General features: G+C 52.7%; 1 protein-coding gene across 6 annotated transcripts in view; it reads right to left on the bottom strand.

Annotated features, from left to right (window-relative positions):
- Positions 1-299: 299 nt before the first annotated feature.
- The window catches only part of BAIAP2 (BAR/IMD domain containing adaptor protein 2), an 83,557-nt gene continuing 61,504 nt past the window's right edge, over positions 300-22,352 (bottom strand). Inside the window, exons 8-16 of one of the 6 annotated variants that reach the window (XR_010591936.1) lie at positions 18,884-19,111; positions 17,893-18,094; positions 17,312-17,513; positions 16,373-16,441; positions 15,037-15,202; positions 11,833-11,867; positions 8,424-8,467; positions 6,163-6,218; positions 300-3,807 (exon numbers count right to left, since the gene is read on the bottom strand). Coding sequence is in view for 5 of the 6 variants with exons in the window: in XM_065563762.1 (XP_065419834.1) it covers positions 3,738-3,807; positions 11,833-11,867; positions 15,037-15,202; positions 16,373-16,441; positions 17,312-17,513; positions 17,893-18,094; positions 18,884-19,111 (972 nt within the window). In the remaining variant the exon portion in view is untranslated. Of the gene's footprint in view, positions 3,808-6,162; positions 6,219-6,247; positions 7,875-8,423; positions 8,468-9,336; positions 10,773-11,832; positions 11,868-15,036; positions 15,203-16,372; positions 16,442-17,311; positions 17,514-17,892; positions 18,095-18,883; positions 19,112-22,352 lie in introns of those variants that run through there. The other 5 variants (XM_065563765.1, XM_065563766.1, XM_065563762.1 and 2 more) reach the window with 5 other exon arrangements.

Genomic DNA, 22,352 nt, shown 5'->3' on the forward strand with positions numbered 1-22,352 from the left:
GAGGGGCTATGGGAGAGACCCAGCTCTGGAGTTAGGTAAGTAACGTTTTCAAAGCATGTTGGTAAGGAAGCAGTTTTGCTGTAGCTCATTAACACTAGAACCAAACAAATCCTCCTTGCGTTGTGAGCGGAGCTTGGAGAAGGGGGCTTGCTCCATCCTCCACCTGCTGCTAATGTGCCCTGACCCTGAACCCCTGCGCCCGCAGGAGGGGAACCACAGCCCCGGAAAGCCCTGCTCCTTCCCAGCTGCAAGAGACGCACCCATTTCAGGAGGAAAAGAAAACTCATGCACCCAGGCCCAGGATTTGTGGGTTTTATTGCTCATAAATTACTGTTCCAAAAAGAGTCATTTCAGGGTACATGGTGCATCCGCCAGCCTGACTAGAAAGCGCAGGGAAGCAGCGGCACAGCACCTTACCGGGCCGTGCTGGGGGGAAGCGAAGCTTGGCTGCCCACGTTGAAAGCGCTCCGGCTAAGCAGGCTCCTCTAGGCCAGGCAGCCTTTCTGGGAGGGTTTGAACAGTGCTGGGAGTAGGCCAGGCAGTGCAGTGATGTACAACCATGGGGAGCAGCCCTCAGGCCTCCATGGCATGTGGGTTCACCCATGTGCACGGGATCCAGTGCACCAGTGGGAGGGGAGCAGGGACCAGGCCTGCTCTCTCCCTAGCCTCCCACCCAAGGCAGTAGCTATGGTAACGACATCACTATTCTGCTAGGCTCCCTCCTTCCCCGAGCTGTGGGCCAGTGACTGTAGTGCCAGTTGTTGTGCACACCACAGGAAGGCACAGCGTGATGGTGGGCACCGGATGGAAAGCTCCAGGACAAGAGACCCACGCCCAGAGACCTTAGGCTGGACCTGGTCCCAGAGGAGCCCTGCAGCCTCGCCAAGCTCCTTGGCCTCTCTTTGGTCCCATGATTTGTGGGAGGCCAGGTTTGAGTTTACGCAGGGCCCATTTGCACAGCGGGTCTCTCTTTGGTCCACACAGGGAGGATTTAAGGCAATCTGGGGCCTCAGGCACACCACAGCTGGGGCCTCTTTGGCTGTCCCCAGGGGGTGTCAGAGTTGAGGGGGCAATTCACATCTCTGGCAGCTATTGTTTCAGGCTGGCTGCACACTCAGGCAAGCAGCAGCACCAGTCGTTTACATTTTCAGCGCTCACAGACAAGAAAAGTTCTTTGCAGGCAGACGCTGGGCTCATCCTAGGACTCCAGCAGTTGCAGCCCTAAACCTGGGCTAATATTTCTTATGCCTTTAGCTGGCCCTGCCTCCACATGAACCAATTACTGCATCAGCAGGGCTGCAGCCCGGCAGAACTTCACTCACAGAGCAGGAAAATGCCCACGTGAGCAAGGGCTGAGCTCAGGGACCCGGCCCAGAGAGAACTAGTACAGCAGAAAACAGGGGCCGTTCACTTGTGCTGACCCTTGTAGTCTCCAGGGCGGTTCGTTAGCGCTTGGCACTGCACGGGGGCCTAGTTCAGAGCAGCACAGACTCAGGGCTTGTCTACACTCGAACTGCCACAGGGGGGCAGCTGTAGCGCTTCGCTGAGGATGCTCCCTAGCGCCACCTCCAGGAGGGGTTAGGCCGGTTTAACGGCAGCCCTTGGGCACCAAGGAGTTATGGACTTGCATCACCTCAGCGAGAGGAGCCCGCCCGAGCCCTCACTGACTGCTGAAAAGCAGGGGAAGTTGCAGGGCGCAGGAAGAGCAGATTAGAGTTTGAGACAACACCGTTGGACAGATTTAACCCCAGGGGCCAGGGCCCTCCAGCTTCACAAGGCAGCCCATGAGGTACCTGCCGCGTGGTGCCCACTGCGTGGCTCAGGAACTGCCCCTGCCCGGGCTGGGGGGTGCTATGACAGTGCAGAGCGGCTGCAGCAAGCAGCCATTGATTAGAGGGGTCAAATATACTTTCCTTTATATAAAAATACAAACACTGGACTCTGCATGTGGTTCCGTTTGCTACTCGGCATAAGCTTATTAGGAGCTAACCCTAGAGTGCAATAACCCAGGCAGCTCTAGTGCTCTGCGATCTAGCCTTTAAAAAAAAGTGCAAACAGACAAACCATGAAGACGGCCACCCCTTCCCCGGGCACCGTCTGAGTTCTGATCTGGCCCATGCTCAAGCAAGGCCGGGAAGGACCCAGCCCAGCTGCAGGGCCTGCTGACACAGGGTGTGGAACTTGTTTTCCCCTCTCTCTTCCCTCATGCTTGAGTAAGGACACAAGGCCTGCAGCCGCCTTGGTGCAAGCTCTGGGGCAGGTGGGGTGGAGTTGAGATGGCCTCACGGGGAGAGGAGGGCAGAGAAGGGGTACCAGAGATCTTTGTAACAAACAAGGGGGATGTTTCTCACTAAAGAGCCTGCCACCGGCTCATACACCGAGCACTCGCGCCAGCAGCCTGGGGTGGGGGCGGCTGCTGACCAGAGCTTCCAGGGCCTGGTTCCCATCCCAAGTTCTCAGCCAGTCACTCAGGGAGCTGTAAGGCTTCATCTCGCAGGGGCCTGCGAGGCAGACACTAGTGACACACGGGGAAGTGGCTACGCGCATGGGAGGGGGCTCAGGGACGTGGAACGTTTCCAGCGCAGACCCTTTCAAAGTCACAGACCCTCCCCCCTTCAGCACAGAAAGCCGCCTGCAGCTGCAACTTGGGTCTTGCAGGTCTCTGGCATGGTGGGGCATGGTGCACCCTCCTACACCTCTGTTTCCTCTTCCCTAGGGTTTCACTACACACAATTACAGGTAAGAGGGTGAGTGTTACCAGTTGCCGCCGCACCGGGGGTGTTGCATCTAAGAGCCTATTGTTCTAGCTTGAATAATACCTCACCGAGCTAAATAAAATATAGACGCTGCCCCAGGGGGGTGGGCTGTAAAAACATTAGCAACTGTTTAACTGACGTGCAGCAGGCCTGCCTGGGAGCAGCTGGCCCTTACGCTAGTTGTCTGCACGAGCCGGGCTAGCCAGCCCTGAGCCCCGAGCAGCAGTTTAGGGGAGGACAGAGGCGCTTTGCACAGCTCTGCTGTTCCACTGGCCAAGAATTGCTGCAGGTCCGAAGAAGGGAAGGGGCCAAGGCTTGGCCCCTCGCTGCCCTCAGCAGCTCTAAACAGCAGCAGAGGGGGTTCTGCAAGTCAGCCCAGCTCCACAGAGGGGGGCTAATAGGGCTCCTGCTAACACAAGTGGGGTAGGCCTGGCCTATCCCATCCACACCACGCTGGGTAGTGCACTAGCATGCGTCTGTGGGCCCAGGCTGGGAGCCTCGGTCCCAGCTGCCCTGCTGCCATCCTTTTCGAGGGCTGGGGTGAGGGTTCCACCTCCCTGGCCTGGATCTTGCTCGGTGTAGGAGACAGGAGCGAGCGGCGGGGGGTACACCGAGTGCTGCTGCTTTCCCACTCTTAAAACAGCAGCAGGCTGTGGGGTCAGCATGGTCCCCCAGCTACTGCTGGTCTGTCTGCCCTGGGAGAGCTGAACGGGGCTGGAAGGTACAGGCTGGGAACCCAGGGCCGTAACTGCCCTGACCAGAGTGAACGAACGGTAACAGAGTTTAACCCCCCTCACCCTCCATCACTGCGCTGGATACACGGGCTTTAGACCTTGGCTTCCAAACAGCAGTAGCAGGTTTAAACAAACGCAGCCTAAACATAATGGTCTGGGAAGACAGACTTGCAGACAAGGCGGCTACAGTGGGTCAGATACAGCAGTGCAGGCGGGAGGTGGTTGCTGGCTCCAGCAATCCCAGGGATCAGCTGATGAAGGGAGCTGACCTGTCGTTGGTCACTGTTGGTTTCAGCTGGATGTTGGCAAAAGGATTCCTGCAGAGAGAAAGGAAGGCACAGGTCAGTGGGGGAGGCGTGTATCCCCTGAGTAGCACAGCTAGTACAATGGACAACAGGACAGCGAGACACACAGCTTTCCCTAGGCCGCGTTAGCTCGGAGAGCAGCAAACGCTGCAGCGGGGGCCAGGCTGGGCCCACGCTCCTGCCAGGCCGGCTTTACTTTTAGTGTATTCGAGACCTAACCCTACGCAGTGTGCGAGCGGAACATACCCTACTTTGAAAAGGCGTGGCAGGGTCTTTCTGCCTCACCGACTGCGTGGCACTTCTTTAAGATGGGGGAGAATGGACTGACCACTTCCTCTAATGAGAAAACCCCCTTAGTGCTAACTCTACAGCACTGGATTGTCGCAGCGATTTCTAGCATTGGGGGTTTGTACTGGGGAGAGGGAAGCGCCTCTTCGAATTTAGAGACACAGAAAAGGTACGAGGTTATCTGGGGAGTGCAGGATGAGTTCCTATGATGCTACTTCTGCTTGTCCAGGCTATTTTTAAAATCCCAAAGGATGGGGCTTCCCTCAGTTCCCTGGAATCTGAAGGAGAAGTGGTTTCAAACACCAACCAACTTCCATAGATCTGCATTAGGATCAGACCGACGTTCCTTACATGGAGAAGCTGAGGGATAACAATGACAGGCTCCCTGATCGCAGGTAGCTGAGATGTGAAAGCTGAGATGGCAGAGAGGAGATGGAGGAGTTACCACTACGCCCAGGATGGACTCTCCCAGGGCGGTCACAGCTCAACTAAGCCTCCTTGCAGGAGGAAGGACAGACGGACGTTTCCACCCAGATGACAAGCCAGCTGGAGGAAGCTCACTGATTTATCTTGGCATGGGCTCTGAGGGAGTTTCACAGCAGCTGGGCTGAAATTTGCAAGGGGAGGTGGCATGAAAGGAGACACTTGAATTTGATCGGACCAAACATTTAAACAAAAACATTCCAGTTCCAGTCCTTCAGCCCCACGAAAGAAAGGCAGCTTACTTAACGCTTCAAAGCCAGACATGCTGTGCGTTACATCTTACACGCACACCTGGCTGGCCAATGCATGTTCATGATATGATTTATTAACCACCGGCACTTGCATTGGCCTTGCAACTGCTTGATAACCAAGCCGGGTGCTCATGCTCCCGTTGCTGGAGCTCTGGAGACCCCCCACCTGGGACTTCCAGCTCACTCCCCTAACTGCATCAGCGCGGGGCACAGCCTGCACGGGCCGAGGAGTCCATGCAGAGAAGCGGGTGGAGGAGAGGAGTCAGCCCGAGCACCGGGGAGGGGGCCAGCAGAAGACAGACGGTCCTGAGCCTGGGCCACTTTCCCCCGGATGGCTCCTCAGCCTGGCCAGAGCACAGGAGATTAATAAAGCAAAATACAGATTGGCTCTGAACACAGCAGCACAAAAATCCCCTCAAGGAAAAAGGCGGCCTCTGGGCCCCAGACCAGGGCTTTTGTTGGTTACTGCCCCAGAGCCGGTCAGTATTTGTAGATCACGCGGGGGTTCTTCCTACACCACACACCACCCCACAGACAACAGCTCTGCAGACAGACACAGCAGCAAACACATTCTCCCGCCCGGTTTAGAGGACAAGAGCGGAGGAGACAAGTCATGGCTGGGTAGGATCCGGCCAGAAGGCACCGAGCTGATCACCACCCGCGGAGCGGAAAGAACAGCCCACCTCCTGCCCAGGAGACGCTGACCTCCAGTGACCCCTCTCCCTGGGTTCATCCCTCCTCCTGCCCCCCTAAGGGCAGGGCCACGCTGGCTAATCCATTAGACCCTCCCCCAAGAGGACAGGCTGCTCCCCTACTTTATTACACCCTTTGGCACCAGTTGGGGGAGGGGGAGAAATCAAAGGTCAGGACTAAAGCGTGCCTGGCTGGGGGTGGAGGACAACGTACAGCTCTAGCGGGGATGAAGAGAAGCTGCTGCAATGCACAGACACTCCTGGGCGGTTTCCCAGGCCGGGGGGCAGCACTCCTTGGGGAGGTGCAGGGCTGCCGGAGGCCAGCGGGTTTGGGATTCACTTTAGGACGTAAATGCCAGGGCAGCTCCCAGGGGCTGTTTGCATGCAGCTGCATCCCCACCCCTCCTCTAACCAGCTCTGTCCTGCTGCTCCTTCCAGACCATGGGTCTTATCCCTTCCACTAGCTCTCGCCATCCCTTCCACCCTACCCATTGACCAGTCCCCCTCGCTTCCCCACAGGCCTCAGAGCCTGACCTGGAACATCTACTCAGCTAGTTTTAGGGCCATAGGGTAAGCCTGCAGCTGTACCCCTGGGTGCTAAGATACACTGCTATGCAGTTCCCCCCCCCCCCCCCCCCATGGTGTAGATGTACCCGTATACGCTGCTGAGGGTCTTGACCAGAGATCCTATTCTTGTTTGACAGTCAGGCTGGGTGAGGCAAACGTGGGAGGAAAAGCACAAGTGAGGTTAAAACTTGGCACAGTTCAACAGTTTTAGGCTCAACAATTACTTGAAGGCAGCATTTGCTCTTTAGCAATCTCATAGCACTGCTGGAAGGGTGACATGGTGAGGCACGCAGGAGCAGTGTGTCTCAGGGGGGCACAGAGACCGCTCAGCAGGGAGCCACAAGAGATGTTCCTGGGGGAGGGGGAGGGATCTTTAAGGAGCTACTTTTAGGGTACCTGAATGTTGAGTTGCTCCCTCTGAACTGCAACCCCTCTTGTCACTGAGGGCCCCACTTCCATACCCAGCAGCCCTGGCTGCAGACAAGGAGCCTTAGAGGGTCCCATCAACACTCCCAGCCTGGCTGCAAAGCAAGAGCCGGAGCCTTTTTGTGGTGCTGCTTCTCTGCTCCTCACCTCCCTTCTAAATCCGGTGCTCCAGGGTTTCACTCTGCCGCTCCCCCCATGCCCTCAGCAGCTTCTGCAGCCCCGTGCCTTGAAACACTAGGTCTAGCAAAACGTTAGCTAGGAAGAAGCATCCCAAATGGTCTCCGTAGGGGTCAGATGGGCTGGAGAGTGTGTGCGTGCACGGGATGGGTGTGTGGGGGGGGGGGGGGGGGGGGAAGTTGAGGAAATCAGGGACTGTAGTTTAAGGATGAAAAATACTGTGGGGAGGGGCAGGGGCATTAGGAGCAGGCATCTGGCCCTCCTTTTCTCACTGTGGTTCTCTAGCTTATCCCCACACTCACCAAGCAAAAGACGAGTGGCTGCCCCATTGCTCCCTGGGCCCAAGAGCTGGGTAAAGGCTTTGCTGGCCAACAAACCTACGAGTATGAAGCCTCTGTTTAAAATCCAGAACTTCAGCCCCCAGCACCAACCCAGGAAGAGTGGCTCAGCCTTCCAGCAGTGCTAGGGGAAGGGTAATCGCACCTCCCAAGGCCCAGCTCCCTGGTGCAGCACCAGCTCTTTAAATCGTGGCTTGGTTTCCAGCAAGAAGATTAACTCCCTGTTTTCAAGCCAAAGCGATTAGTTTCCCCACCTAATTTATGCAGATTCTCAGGTTGCTTTTTTCATAGGTTGCCTCGAGAATTGATGTCGCGTGAAAGGAATGAAAAAGGTGACTGACTCACCAGGGATTATTTAACCATCTTTGTTCTGGCAAAGCAGAGAGGTGGATCAGAGCCTGCAGCACCCCCCCAAATCTCAGAGTCAAAAAACAACTTCAGGCTTAGGGGAAAAGTGCAAAAAGGTATCTGGGGGGGAGGCTGGAGCTTCTGGAAGTCCTATGCAAGGAAACCTCCCCTCCCCTCAGCCTCCTGCTACTAAAGCCCTTGGCTACTGCTGAACAAAGGCCACCAATCTGCCATGGGAGACTAGATGGAGGCTACTAAACGAATGGTCACTGTACCAAAGCCGATGTTGACCTGCGGCTCTGCAGAGTGGAGGGCAATGGACATTAACTCTACCATAACCACCTGTTACTTAAATAGCGATAATGTAGGTTTTCTATCCCTACGTGCCAGAAGGCTGGGAAAAGGCTGTGCAAAATGGCAATGAAGCGCCAGTCACCGGAGGTGCGTCTGATGCGGTGAACATCACCGTGACCCAGTGACGGCAGCAGACGCTGGGACTCACTGAAGACCTAAAACCAAGATGGGTCGTTATTTAAAGGGGAGAATTCTAAAAAGCAGGAATAGGCCAAAGATGCTCATCGCCCAGCCATGGAAGCGTGAAACCAGAAGGCTGCGCACGCTCTGCCCCAGCAGTGTGGGAGGGAGGGGTGGAGACGGGGCAGGCACTATGCATCGAGCCGTGCAGATACAGGTGTGGCTAGAGAGACGGGCACATTGAGGCTTACATGGAATGACAGTGTAGGAAGAGGAATCCATTTCAGGAGCCCCAGGAAGGCAGAGAGGCTTCCACCAATGGGTTTAGGTGCAAGCGAGTGATTGAGCCCAGTTAGGAGCTGTTCTCTGAACTGACTGGCATTGCCTGGCGATGGACGTTCGTGAGAGACAAGACAGTGCCCATCCAGCCTTCGCTCGGATTGATGGTCACAGTGAGCAGATCAAGGACCCATTTTGCTCCCTCCCTCCCCCGTTCATTAGCATGGTGCTGAGCCGCCAGGTTCTGACCAGTCAGTACAGAGCACTGCAATAGTGAGGGGTTTGGCACATAAAACTGAACTTACTAACTAGTCAGGGACATCAAAACCTGGCCACTTCAACATCGGGGCTGTAATGGAAACAAAAGGCAGTTTGTAGGATGTGTTTAATACGCACTCAGCAGCCTTAGTGAGAAATAAAAAGGGTATCTGGTTAATTAGAGAAGCTAGGCTAGGAGCCGGCTGCTCCCCTGGGATCGCTCCACTCCCAGGAGAGGTCACCGGCTGGGTTACATGCTTCTTCAGACACAGGATGCAAAAAAGGAAAAGTTGTATTTGTTATTAATACTTATCACTTATACAGCACTTAAGACACAAACTCTTCCTCATCATCACAACCCCCTTGTGAAGATTGCAATGAAGGACAAACCCAGTTAGATCCTCTATATGCCAGTCATAGGAAAGATACCCTGCAGATGCACCTGACTCCTCTCAGAACTCACTTTCCCCTTCATACAAGTTTGCAGAGGGGGGAAAAAATAAATAAATAAATAAATAAAAAGACCCATTTACTTTCAGTTAACGGCATTCAAACCTCCTGAGTGACACCCAAATGCAGTTTGGAAAGAGCTGCATTTGGTTTTGTGGTATTACCCACAAGCCATATTGCAAAGCAACTAATTCTAGGTTTATCCTGTACTGGAGATCAGCAAGTCATTCGCCTGCAACAGCGAGCCTTTCAAGACAAATCAAGACACTGGCTGAGCGTGGGGACTATGCATTTAAACACTATTGCAACTGCTTCCATTCAGAAATTGACTTTAATGTAAATTGCCAGACCTGCGAACTGACCAGAGAAACTGGGCGAGGAAAAAGGTCATTTTCTGGCCCTCCAAGATCATGGGGAATGGAAAAAAAATATATATATGGCAGAGGCAGTCTGGTGATTGGTCAGGGATATAGGCATGAAAGCTGAAAAAACCACCAAGGCCCAACTCAATGCAATAAATAAAACTTTTATTCAAACAATAACTCAGTACAGGGCACATTTCTCTTCAGCTTTTAAAAAAGGTTTTCAGCACTTTACAATCTTCATACAAGTTTTGCTAATTTTCTACATTCATTCATTTAGCACGGAATATCCTGGATTAAAAATCTTTAGCAAAATTATGACATCAACGCAGGAGGTTCTTATTACATATGCCCATAGTCTATATATAAAACAAACAAAAAAACCTTCTCTGTGTGTGATGTGTGTGTGTATATTGCCAGCAATGTCCTAGTAAACAGGCATGTAAAGAGGTTTTAAAAATCACATCAGAAAGAGGAAGTGTGTACAGCTTTGCAATGAAGACTTTCACCGGAACTGAAAGGGTTAAGTCTGTACTCTGGGAGTAGGCCACTTACTGACTTCTCCGCACTCAGTGATTGAAGAAGCAATACCAGTAGCCATTAATTCCAATCCTACTGTGTTTGTCTCTAAAGTTATCAAGACACACAAAGAAGATTGACAGGATTTAGGAAATTAAACACTGGAATTCTTCTCCCCTCCAGCCACCCTCCCAAGAAAAAAACAAACCAAAACACAGTTGTTTTTTTAAAGTCCAATTTCAAAATGCAAAAGTGTCTTTGGATTGCTCTGGCGAGCTGCATAATCCCACGATTTATCCCCCAGAGCACGAACGTGAGGTAACAATACCTTGCTACAAAATATACAACAAAAGAAAGAATGAACCTTCCAACAATGCTGCTTGAGTCGGCCCTGGTGGTTTAATTAGATGGAGCAGAATAACTGTCCAACCCCCACCAAGAACCAACTATTTCTCTCCGAGGCCTAAACCTCTGCACTATCCACTTTTCTTAAAGCAACCGTGTCGAGTTTGGTTGAATTAAAGTGGATGCCACCCAGAGAGGGAAATGACCAAACCTCTCTCGTGTCTACACCTGCCTTCCCTTAGAAACAGGAAATTGGCATCGGAATGAAGTGGAAAGGATAGTTAAAGTAACAGTACGTATACCATAGGCCATGCATATTTGTTCAGTGTTGGAAATGGTTTCTTCCATTTTGTTAGGACGGCGTGGCTCATGTTAAGCCTCAGAAAAGGGATAGTGCATTTTTGAACATTCACAAAGTACAAAAACTGGATCTGCCCAGTGACTGTAAACGGCCTCCAGGCTGCTCCAAAAACGAGCACACGCTGTTTGGCAGTTCCTGCTCTGAAAGGCTTCACAAAACAAGGGCTTTGTAAACACCAGGGAGGGGAAGGTAGCAGCACCATGGTTTCCTTGGATGATCACAAGAGTTAAAAATCCAAACTAAGAAGAAGTATAAAAGGAGAAAAGAAAAGAGGGACAGAAGCAGAAAGCTCTTCAAAGCAGCAGTTGCCATTTCTAGTCAGGTGTCCTCACACAGTTGATACCAAAGTGCCATTGCCACTGTGGAATAGAAAGCACAGGAAGACTGCCAGACTGCACTTCACCGCAAAGAGCATCAGATGGACAACACACTTATTGCAATGCAGTATCCCTTTTCTGGAGCTCAGGTTAGTCCTCTGTGCCCTGGCTTTACCCTACCACTTCCCTAGAACAGCTGGCTGAGAACGCAGAGCGCATTACACTTTTCCTTAAAGCGAACCATCTCAGGAGAGCGCTCTGAGCAACTCCTGCAGTTGCTCCACGTGCAACTTCTCTGGCTGTCCCCCAGTGAGGGAGAGGAACCGCATGCAGCCCTGGCGTTCGGGTTCAGATCCTGCTCATCACAACTAGTGGCCATTTCACTCACAACATGGCAAAAAGTGGGAGGTTTCTTCTCTCTTTATTTTGAAATATTTCAGTTCCTCCCACCAACGCAGGGCTCAAACTAGCGAACCCCTATCCCCGGGCGAGAGGCTGCTTTCCCTCTACTCAACAAGAGCGTTCCGAACGCAGGCAGGAGGGCCTGCATTTTGGAGACAGACCTTCCCATTCTGTTATACTTTGGGCTGAGTCCCCATCAGGGCAGGAGAGAGCGGAGTGAGTGTCTAGAGGGGAAAGTACCAAGAGAAGATACTCTAGGAATGTCCAGAAAGGCTGCCCCAGTTTGAACCGGTGGAATGCGAGACGTTGGCGGTGCTGTTCCCTTCAGATTAGCCTGCTTTTGAGAAGTGAGAACTACTCATCTGCTGCAGAGTCTCTGAGCCAAGTAGTGACCCTGGGAGAGGCCACAGCTGTGCTTGGAACTGGCCGACACAAGCTAGATACATTTGGACTCTTCTCCTAGGAGACTCATGGTTGCCCCACACTCAGATGACAAATTCAGATTTATCAATGCCTAAATTATCTAACCCCATGTTTACGTCTAAACGGCCACATCTAGCATCACCTGCTTGCGTGCCAGTGTATGGCCGCCTCCCAGAATGCGTCCTGCCAAGGGATACTGCAGCGTTGTTTACTGTATCCAGCGCTCTGAACATTACGATTCACTTTACTGAACACGATGGGAAATAGAGAGGCTTACCTGCTTCCAGCTCTTGTCCCATAGTCCTCAAGGCCCTACAGGAGAAAAAGAGAAACCAACCGTGAGACGGCAGAGAGACAGGCTTTGCCATTAGAGGGCACTGGAAGGACACAAGAACAGAAGCAAATACACTGGGCCCCAGGGGCTTTCAGGCTCAGAGCCGAAGCATGTGGGTATTAGAAAGTGGAGAGTGATGAAGGTGATGGAAATGGGGTTTAATGCAGCATCGAGTAAAGTGACACTCATCTCTGCAGAGCGTGTGACTTTACACAACAAGGTCGGTTACAGGAAAGGCAGAAGGAATCTAGCTTCTGCCGTCCGGCTCCGCCTTGCTACAGCGATCCCATAACTATCAAGGAGCGTCACACGCACTTTGAAAGGGACAAAGTAAGAAGTTAGGCGCACACTGGTGAAATGGTCTGTGAAAAGTGTGTTTCTTGTAACCGAATCCCACCAGAAATTGCAGCGCTCTGGGCTGTCGGCTGCTTGGACTGGTACTGAATAGCATTATGCTGTGGGTGGCTGGAGGGGGAGGATAGAAAGGGGCAGCCTACAGCCTTCTGTGGAACAGATGGACGTGGCACTCTAGTGCAGGGCACCCTGGACGTTCCATCCCCATGCCAGGATCTGTGCGGAGGGAGAAGGGGGGCCGGCAGAGGAGACGACAGTAGCTCTCTTCTTGGTGAGCAATACTGGGTTATGAGTCGAGACCAATGAGTCCTGCACCCGCTACCCAGGTCCCTGGGATCCGAGAAGCAGGTTCTGGCAGTCCAGGAATAGATTATTTTTGATACAAATACCTGTCCTCGCCAAACACCCCTGCAGAGAGCCAGTTCCTCGTTCAGCTCATCTGGCGCCAACTAGCAAGACGTGAGACTATTCCCCCCCCCCAACATACACACACACACTGCTTCAGCTGCTGGCACAGAAGTGGGGCTTGGTTTCCCAGCTTGGGCATAGCTTTTCGCAAGCTCCTTGTGGAGTGGCCAGGAGCTAACATGCCGGTCCTCTGCTCACTGTCTCAAGAAGGGGCAGATTGCTGACTTGGGGAGCTCGGCCCATCCTGGGACTTGCAGTCTGGCTGTGGCAGTCAGCACCGCGCGGCCCCATGCTGGAGCCAGCCCGAGATCTATTTAATGTCAAGGTTCGCTTCCAGCCGAGTAACAGAATGATTATTTTTTAGTCTGTTTGTGGGGCCTGCTGGGCACTTGAGCGCCTGGGACCCACGGTAACGCGGACATGGCCCAGGAAGCCGGGGGAGGGCGGTTCTGAACGGAGAGCTTGGTCTTTTCAAGTAAAAATCCTGCCTCACGTCCCTGGCCTGAGGCAGCCATTCTACCTAATTACCTCTCGTCTACGAATACCAACCTCAACTCCTCGCCCACAGCTTCCCACCTCACAAAGCCTATGTTGTCGATGCTGCTCTGTCCAGCAGCGACAAAGGATCAACTTATTCATCTCAGGAGTCCTTTAAAGCTCATACATTAGCAAGGGGCTCTGATAACTGCTGGTCTCGGGTGGGGCTGGGGCACCAGGGGCTTTCTCCACCTCAAAAATTTATGGATACGACCCGTGAGTAACTCATTTCTGGTGGGAGGCTCTCATGGAAGCAGCAAGTGTTGTCGATTGGGAGTTTATGCTGCCATTTTGTGCCATTCTGTGTGTCTCACCCATCTTCTCCAAGTCAGCCAATTGGCTCATCTTCTCCATCACTTTGGCTTTCCTCTCCCACTATAATTTTTGAAGGGGAGGGGGATTTTTTAGTTCCCCTCAGAGGGACTGGAAGGAGAAAGATCATGGAGCCCTGGGTAAGCTACAAAGAATCATCTGGCAAAAACAGCAAAGGCTGGTAAACCCCAATGGAAACATCGCTTTCGTTTGGACTTACAGTTGACCTAGTGTAAGGCCTGTAGTGAGCAGATGGCAGTTGGCACAGGCCACGGGAGTATTCTTTAATTGCACAACCATAGGGCATAAGGTAGTCCTATAAATAATGAACACAGGCCTGTTGGAGAGTAACCCTCGTTCACTTGCAATAGGCCAACATCAAAGTAAAACATTGAAAATAAAATTAACACCCTCCCACATCTACTTCCACTGTAAAAACTGCTCTTCATGGTGCTGCAGCCAGGGCTCCCACCAATGCCAGGGCCGTAGAGACTCCAGTACGTAAAACCCTCCTCCCACTCACTGCTGCACATCACAGAAACCAGGGAAGGCCACTCAGTTCAGTATGGGGAGAATACGGGCACTGGCTGTCTCCTGGGGGGTGCATTCCCTGCCTTCCCTGGTTTAGTGCATCCCCACAAGCTCTTCCCAGCTGACCGGCATTCCACATGCCCATCCTTTGATGGCACATCTGAACAGCCAAAGAGAGTGAGCCAAGAGGTTGGGGCAGACGCCCGTACCTAGAGCAGAGCTAAAGGCATGCAGGAACCCTGCCCTGGATTAATACCGCAACCCACAGTGGCTACAGGAAGGAGTCTGGAAATCATTGTCTGATCTGCTACATTAAATGGGGATTCAACAGCCTGAAGCTGCCCAAGAGGAGGGTAGGAGAGAGGTTGTGTTGGTGCTTTCGGGGGGTTTGTTGGGGTGGTTTTCCCCAAATGCAGCCACTCCCCTTGTTTAGTTAAGACTAGAAAAAACAGCACGGAGGTAAGAATTCCAAGAGGGCCTAAATGAGTTAGGAGCCTAAGACCCATTTGGGGGGCAGATTTTTAAAGATATTTAGGTGCCTAACTCCCATTATTTCAATGGAAGTTCAGCACCTAAATACCTTTAAAAATCTGCCCCGGGAGCTAAAGGCTCATCAAAAGTCAATAGGATTTAGGCTCCCAAGTCATTTATGAAAATGGGACTTGGGCGTTTTTGAACATTTCACCCAGGGGTGTCTATTGTGAACTGAAACCATCACGCACAACTCCCGCATCCCCAAGGGAAACACACACGACTGATCGACAGCAGCAACAGGCGCTAACCCAACAGCTTCGCCCCCTACCCCCCCAAGTCACACTGCTGCTGTTAAAGCCATTTCTCACGGCATTCAAGGGCTGTTGGGTTTAACTCCCCCGCCGGCCCCCAATACTCCAGAACGCCTGCTCTCCCGCTGGAGGCAAGCTGCCAGCAATGACAGTGATTAACGTGCACTCACTCTCTGCATCCACAGGTTACCGATTCCCCCCCGGGCTCACAGCACCTCACCTGGGAGAAGGCAGGCACTGCCACGCTGTATGGTCTCTGTTTGAAAGTGCTGACAGGTTGTGGTGGGAAGACCCGTGATGAGGACACGCCGTAGTCTGGCGGCGGGATGGCGATGTCGTCCTTATCCAGCAGGTTGCCTGTGCTGCTGCTTTTCCCTTGTTGCAAGCTACAACAGGAAAATAATCAATCAACCGCCACCCACACATGCTTTCCTGCCATTGCTAGGGTCCCCTGGGGATCCTGCCCAGTGGCGCTGGTGCTAGCAATGTATTTCACTCCGCAGCCCAGGTGTCACAGGGGCCTCAAGCAGGGAGCACAGCGAAACCACGGGGCACATTTTATCCTAGACACTCACTAACCAGTGGCAATTATTTGTCATTCACAATTGTGACTGAGTCCTCTGCAGACATGCAGGGCTGCTGGAGCCGTGTTGGTCCCAGGACATGAGAGAGAGAGAGAGGGTAGGGGAGATAATCTCTTATTAGACCCATTTCTGTTGGTGAGGGGGGCAAGTTGTGGAGCGTACACCAAGCTCTTCTGGGAGAACTGGTTTCTCCTCTACAGTCACTTCTCCAGCAGATAAGACTAATCCAGTGGTTCTCAGCCTTCCCTGTATCAGGGCTCCCCTTCCATCTAGCCTGGACCCCCTCCCATTTAGCAGTAATGGACAGGGAAAAATCACAGCCTCCCACACTCTAATCCATTTAAAGGTACACCTCTACCCCGATAATAACAGGACCTGATATAACATGAATTTGGATATAACGCGGTAAAGCAGTGCTATGGGGGGCACCCCAGCTCCCAAACTCCCTCCCAGAGCCTGCACCCCAATCCCCTACCCCATACCTCTTCCCCGACCCAAACTCCATCCCAGAGCCATAGGCAGGTGGGGGGCAGAGTTTTTTTTTGGGGGGGGGGCAGGCTCTGGGTGGCATGAGTGACATTGGGCCGCTGGGAGGATTTTAGGACTGGCGCTGGCCCTAAGGTAAATGGAGTTTGAGACCCCTGTCCTAGGACATCCAGAGCCTTTTCTTTAGTTGTTTTGGCATCACATATGACCATGTCTGATGCAACACACGCCTGGTGAGGAGTCTCACTTCCCTGCATATTTCTCTGGTTTACTCCACTACAGACATGACATCTGAAAATCTCACGACGTTTCTATAACAAAGTTGGCAAGACTGGCTCGACAGAGCTGAGAAAAGCACAGTCCATTGCTGCCTCAGGCCCCGGACACATGCCGGTCAGTGCTGGGAGCTTTTCCCCAGACCCAAGGAAACGTCACCGGCTGCCCCGCACCACCACGCAGCACGTTTTTTAAAGGGGGTGTTTTTACCTCATATGCAACCTGTCGCTTCCATCGCTGTCAAGAACCCGCGTGTAAGAGAAAGGGAACCAGCCTCTCCTGTAATGCAGAGCCACAAGACAGTCAAACCTAGCCGCTCACGCAGAGATGTGTGGAGGGAGGAGTCTATGAACATTACGCTCCGGCTACATGCCACACTATGCTGTGACAGAAGGGACCATCATTTGGACCACGGCTTTCTAGGGGGTGCTACACACACTGCAAACCAATAAGTCAAGTGTGGTAAAACCTCCAGATCTTAGGGATACTATTCAAAAAGGCCCATTCCCTGCCTCGGACACCCCCTCTCAGAGTCTCCCATCACACACACACACTTACAGGAAAAATGGGGGAGGACTTTTGCAGGCAACAGGATTGGGGTTTTTTTAAATGTAAGATTCCAGGTTTTGTATGCTGGACTAAAATTGCTTCTCCTTCCTGGGCCATTAGGAGCCGGCTGCTGGCCCCAGCAGCAGTCCCCGCCAGGTCAGATCCCTGCCAAGACCATCTGGAGCGTTTGCTTTATTGGGAGGCTCTGCGGCGCGGTAAGGAGGTTATTTAAGGTTGCTGGCGTTACGGATAGTGCTGCACAAGCACGCCACGATTCCGCCATTAGCCAGGGCCCCACGCTCAGCCCCCCATGTGTTCCACTGAAGTGAAATTGGGATAAAGAGTCAAGACAAGAAGCCCAGCAGTCCCAGCACTCAAAAGCCTGGCCTTGTGCCTCAGGTCGGTGCTTTACCAATCAGCAGCCAGCAAAGCTGGTATTTCATCTTGCTCACAATTTTCGACTCCCCATAGTAACCAAGCGGCATGATGGGATGCCAGGAAATACTGGCTGGCAGCTAAGCAAATCCGGCGCGCCAGCTACTCCAATGTTAAGAGCTAGGTGCTGAGGCAGCTGTAGTTCTAGGGAGTTCAGATACTCACATTTTTGTTTTCTCACTCTCCCCGTAGTGCCATCCATCTCGGGCCTCCGGCACCAGGAGCGTGATGAGGTCTCCTTCCTTGAAGCTCAGGAGGGTGGTGTTATCACCAGCAGCATGAGAGAAAATGGCCTGTACTCTCGTCCTGCCGTTCCTCTCAAGCCCAGCAGCCATGGAACTGGAGCGTGGCAAGGTCTTGTTTTCAGCTGGTGAGACGCAAAGAAAGCCCCAACATCTCAGACCATGTGGCTGACCACATCCTTGGCAGTTTTCTACTGTGGTATTTAGAGTCATTCATCTACCCAAGGCTCAGCCAGCATTGCAGTTAAGGAAAACTAACCCCCTTTTAGCCAGTACAGCTCAGACCCTCCTCCCCCACCCCCCTAATTCTGGACTACTGAGGAAGCCATTGCCCCCACTTAGGCTTTTGTGCCACCTGAGCCCACCTTGCCTCCTCCCACTGCATTAAGGTGCAAAGACCCTTAACTGCTGCTACTCCTAGCTCCGGTCAGCAGCTGACCCATAACCCCCTGGGAGAAGCGGCTACGTCGCTGCTCTGTGATCTGACGGAGGCTAAATCCTTACTGGTTGCGTAACTGTTTTTCGGTGCGACACTCTTGCGCACAGGAAGTGTGTTGGAGTACGAGTCACTCAGTTGCTTCTGATGCTGGGGAGGAGATAGGGATTTTGGCTGGGCTGGCTTCATCTCGGACCAGCGGCTGTAGTCCTCGACCTCAGGGCCCGAGACGCCATTCATCACGGGAATGGTCTCTTGTGCCGACATGCGCTGAAGGGAGAAAGGGCAATGGGAGATTTCAGCATCAGGGATGTCAAGTCACGTAGAGGTCACATTTCCGTAAAGGACCCACACACTTTAGGAGAATACGGTTTACCATACACAATCAGGCCCCGGTCTATTGTGTTTGGTATCCTGCCTCCAGTGATGGCCTGCTCTTAATGCTTCAGGAGGAGGGGTAAAGCCATCTAGGGTGGCGTGAGGGACCAGATCCCTGCCGTGATCAGTGTGTGCCAAGCAGGCGGAGATACAAATACCCCTCTTGACAGGAGGGGAAGTGAGACATGCTAGCATTCAGACCGCCCAGTTCTAAGCCCACCCAGAGGATTTCATTTCAGTCCTCTCCGACAGCAAGTCCCACAGACTAACTACATCAAGTGAAACATCCTTTCATTTACATTGCTAAGCAGTTTTCACTGGATCATGCAGCCTCTGAGGTTCCCTCCCCAACTCTTCCTGCAAAGCCAGGGCTCAAAAACTGTGTCCCCGTCTCCCCCTGGGGCTTTGCAAATCCTGGCTGTCTTCACAGGGAGGTACCGAATGTCACACAAGCCTCAAAGACATGATAAAGCAGGATGGTCCATTTCACACTGGCCCATGCCAGCCTCCTTCACAAGTGTGCACTAGGGGATTCCCCAAAAGCCCCACCGCTGAATGCGGTCTAAAGCTTATTGGCAGGGGACTTGCCTGACTGGTGGAGGCTAGCGAGACCGTGCTAGGCTCACTACACCCATAACGTTACTCAGCAAGGGCAGCACCACTGATGCCTTGCATACTTACCCCCACGAAGGGCGCCAACTCTGGTGGGACAGGGAGTGGTTTGGCCCCGGGGATAGGATCTGAGATGATTAGGTTCGATTTGGACGTAGACAGGGAGCTGGGGATGATTGTGCCATTGCTGCTGGCGGCCATCTGCTGCATCAGTTGGATAGCCCGGTCTGGGATCTTGTTGGGGTCCGAGCAAGACTGCTGCCAAATCGGGAGCTTCTGTGTCAAGATCTCTTTCCCCTAGAATCATGGGGGCAGGGGGGGAGAAGAGTGAGAACACAAGAGACCCCAGACAAATCCACTCACCTCTCAGGAGGAGGGGCAGAGAATGATCACGGCAAAGCTCCCATCTCAAACCAGGCCCCCCAAATATCCGTTCTTCAGACTGGATTCCAGGAGGCACAGAAAGCAGACCACGACTATGCTGCCACCGGAGCCGGCTTGGAACACAGAGTGCCACTGGCCCAGATTTCCTCTCTACTCCTCTAATTAGAGCAATGAGAGAGATTTATCTACCCGGGTGTGTAACAAACAGGACAAAGCACGGCACCTCACAAATATTGGGTGTAGACTGGCAGACAAGCCAGTATGGTCTCATGAAAAATTGAAGAGTATTTCATTTCCCTAGCTTACTTGGAAACATTCTGCGTGCGTGGCAGCTCGAAGAATGGACGAGCCAGAGCAGAAAGGGAGGGAGGGAGAGCTGGGCTATTCAGTTTATCTGAACTCTCCTGTACACCAAGAAATCTATTCCAAGCAAAGGCTCTGGCGAGAAGCACGCCCTGGAAGCCACACCAGTTCGCTATCCAGCGACAGCTCCTAGCCAGCCTTGCTGGGGGAGAACAGGTGTGGTGTGTGACTTGGTAGCACATATTGTGTTAGTGCAGCATCCATTGCTTGGCATCCATTGCTATTCTTTTGGAGCACAAAGCAAGGGGGACCCCGCTTCTCGCGCTGGGTGAGCGAGCGGAAAGTCCAGAGTTGCTGTTCTGATATTTGGCTGTACAAACCTGCTGCTTTGTGATGCTGACAAGGCTGTGCCATCCCCCACGGCCAGCCAGAGCAGACCGGTTTGGGGCATGTTGTGGAAGGGCGTGGCTGGAGGCAGTATTGTACCATTCAATCCTCAGAAATACCCCTCTGCTAAATCTGGAAATTGCTAAGCAGCGGGGGCTGGCGGTCAGCAGGCAGCTGTATTCCCGGGGCTGGCTAATGAAGGATTGTTATTCTGAGACAGACTGCAGGCAGAGGGGAGAGTCCCTGCAACACATCATGTCCATGCCAGAAGACTTGCACGCCTCGCCAATAAAAAGCTAATAACGGCAGAGGTGGAAACCCGGGGATAGTCAGAAGCATCCGACAGAACAGCACTGACCACAGCCGTGGCATATTAGAACAACAGATGTAGATGCAGCCTTAGCGTTCGCCATCTGTTGCACGCAGCGAGGGGAGAAATGCAATGAACTCTCTGGGAACCAGACGGCTCCTCATTTAGTCTGACAGGGCTGCCCGACCTCTGCAGTTTCCAATCTCAAGGATTTTTAAGCTGAAGGTCAGTCTTCAGCCTCCCTCAGCTGACTGCGATTAGGCATTGGGGCCAGATGCTATAGGGGTCTCTCTCCCCCCCCCCCCCCATGTTCAGAGGCCACGGCAATGCTCCAGCCCAAAGGTCTGGGGCTGAACTCGGTTTCTGGGTTTTCTTGCCTAAATTAAGACCTGTAGCTTCTGTCGAAGCAGGGGAAATTGGTAGTTTGGGTTTTGACCCCTTGGGAAACTAGATAATGCTACAGGAATTGCTCCCACATCCAAACACAGAAGGAGCAGGTGCCACCTTCCACGCAGCTCAACTGCACACCCACCTAATGGCTTCCGGAACATGGACACACCCCACAGAACAATATGCCACCACTACAAGTGAGCTGTAGCTGATTTTGAAGCCAAAGCAGACAAGCTGCCACTCCCAGAAGGCAAATTAACTCATTCTCCATTAACTGATAAAGCAGCATTATTGCAGGGTGAAACTGTACCTGTTTGCCTCTAGCTTTACTAGTCTCTTTGGGCAAATTGAAGTCAGTCCCTAAACCATCTCCATTGGCTTTAGGAAAAGCCCCGTCTCATTTCCACTGCATACATCAAAGTCCTTTCACCTCATGTGCAGGCTTCTGGCTGACCGGCCATAGCACCTCAGGGGACAAGCAGTGCCGCCTTTGGTGGGAATGGCTGTTTGTTAACTTCGCCAGCCTCGGAAATTGGCCGACACATTACACGCCCATCCACCCGCAGTGCGGATGAACCACCTGCAAAATTCCCTCTGACAAATCGTCCACGTTCTTTGCTGCGAGAAGCCACAGTGTAAAACCGCAATGAAGCCTGGGGTGCAAAAGGGCTGTGTTTAACGTGTGAGGCTGCAGCGACGTTCTAGGCCACTTACAACTCTTGGAGAGAACTCTGGAACCTCCATCTCTGAAGAGAAGAGTTACACACACCCTGCTGCCGCCCCATCCCATTGTAACATACGTCGGGTTTTGACTCAGCATATATTCTAGTGCAGGGATAGCGATGACTCACTGGGACTCTTCTGTTACTCCCTTATTCAAAGCTCACTCTTGACAGATGGAGATTATAAGTGAGATGTAGGGGGGGGGATACAAAACAAAAAAACAGGAATAATTGGACGTGCGAGCGCATGCAGGCGGCCGGCTGTTGTGCTAAGGGAGCAGCATGCTCTCCGACACGCAGTATCAACCCGAGTTAGCGAACAGAGCACCACAAGGGGGCAAGAGAACTCTGCTCCGAGATCCCAGCTCTGGGCTGTCCTCCCCCTGCAGAACAGTTCGTAAGAGATGTAGGCAGTGCGTGGAACAGCCGCCTTCCTATTGAATCCTCTCCTTTGTTAACGATGAGTTGTAAGGTAGCAATCACAACGGCTCACAAAGGGAGCCAGCTCACCATGTTCCATGCTCGCTGCTCCTCCGAAACAAACAGAAAACGAGAAGCAGGAATTTTCTTACCTCCCTTCAGGAGGAGGGTGACTGCACCAGGTTCTGGTCTGGTTTTGTGACTCATTAGCAGATCAAACAGGGATTTGACCCCCCTCTTTAAGCCTGTGTACTCCATCCCAGTGACTAATGACAGCTCAAGGATTACATGAGCGTACCGGAGAGGTGTGTTCCTCAGCTGGGCTGCGCTAGGCAGAGGCACCGGAGATGGGGCTGGCATCTTTAAAGGAAAGCTGGGCCGTGGTGTGCTGCTGCCGTGCCCTCGCCAGTCACCGTCTAGACAGCAAATCAATCGGCTTCCTCTGGCTGGGTGAGAGCTGGTCTTTGGCAGCCTCTCCAGGAGAGCTATGAAGTGGAGGCCTCCTTCAGTAGCCCAGAAAAGCAGCACCCACAGGGCCCTGCAGATAAACGGCATCTGCCCTGCCATCCCGTAGATCTTTGGGCAAAACACCTGCCTCCCAGGGCACAATCTGCAAGGAGTG

The sequence above is a fragment of the Chrysemys picta genome, chromosome 12 (assembly GCF_011386835.1).
Source record: "Chrysemys picta bellii isolate R12L10 chromosome 12, ASM1138683v2, whole genome shotgun sequence".
Taxonomy (NCBI): domain Eukaryota; kingdom Metazoa; phylum Chordata; order Testudines; family Emydidae; genus Chrysemys; species Chrysemys picta.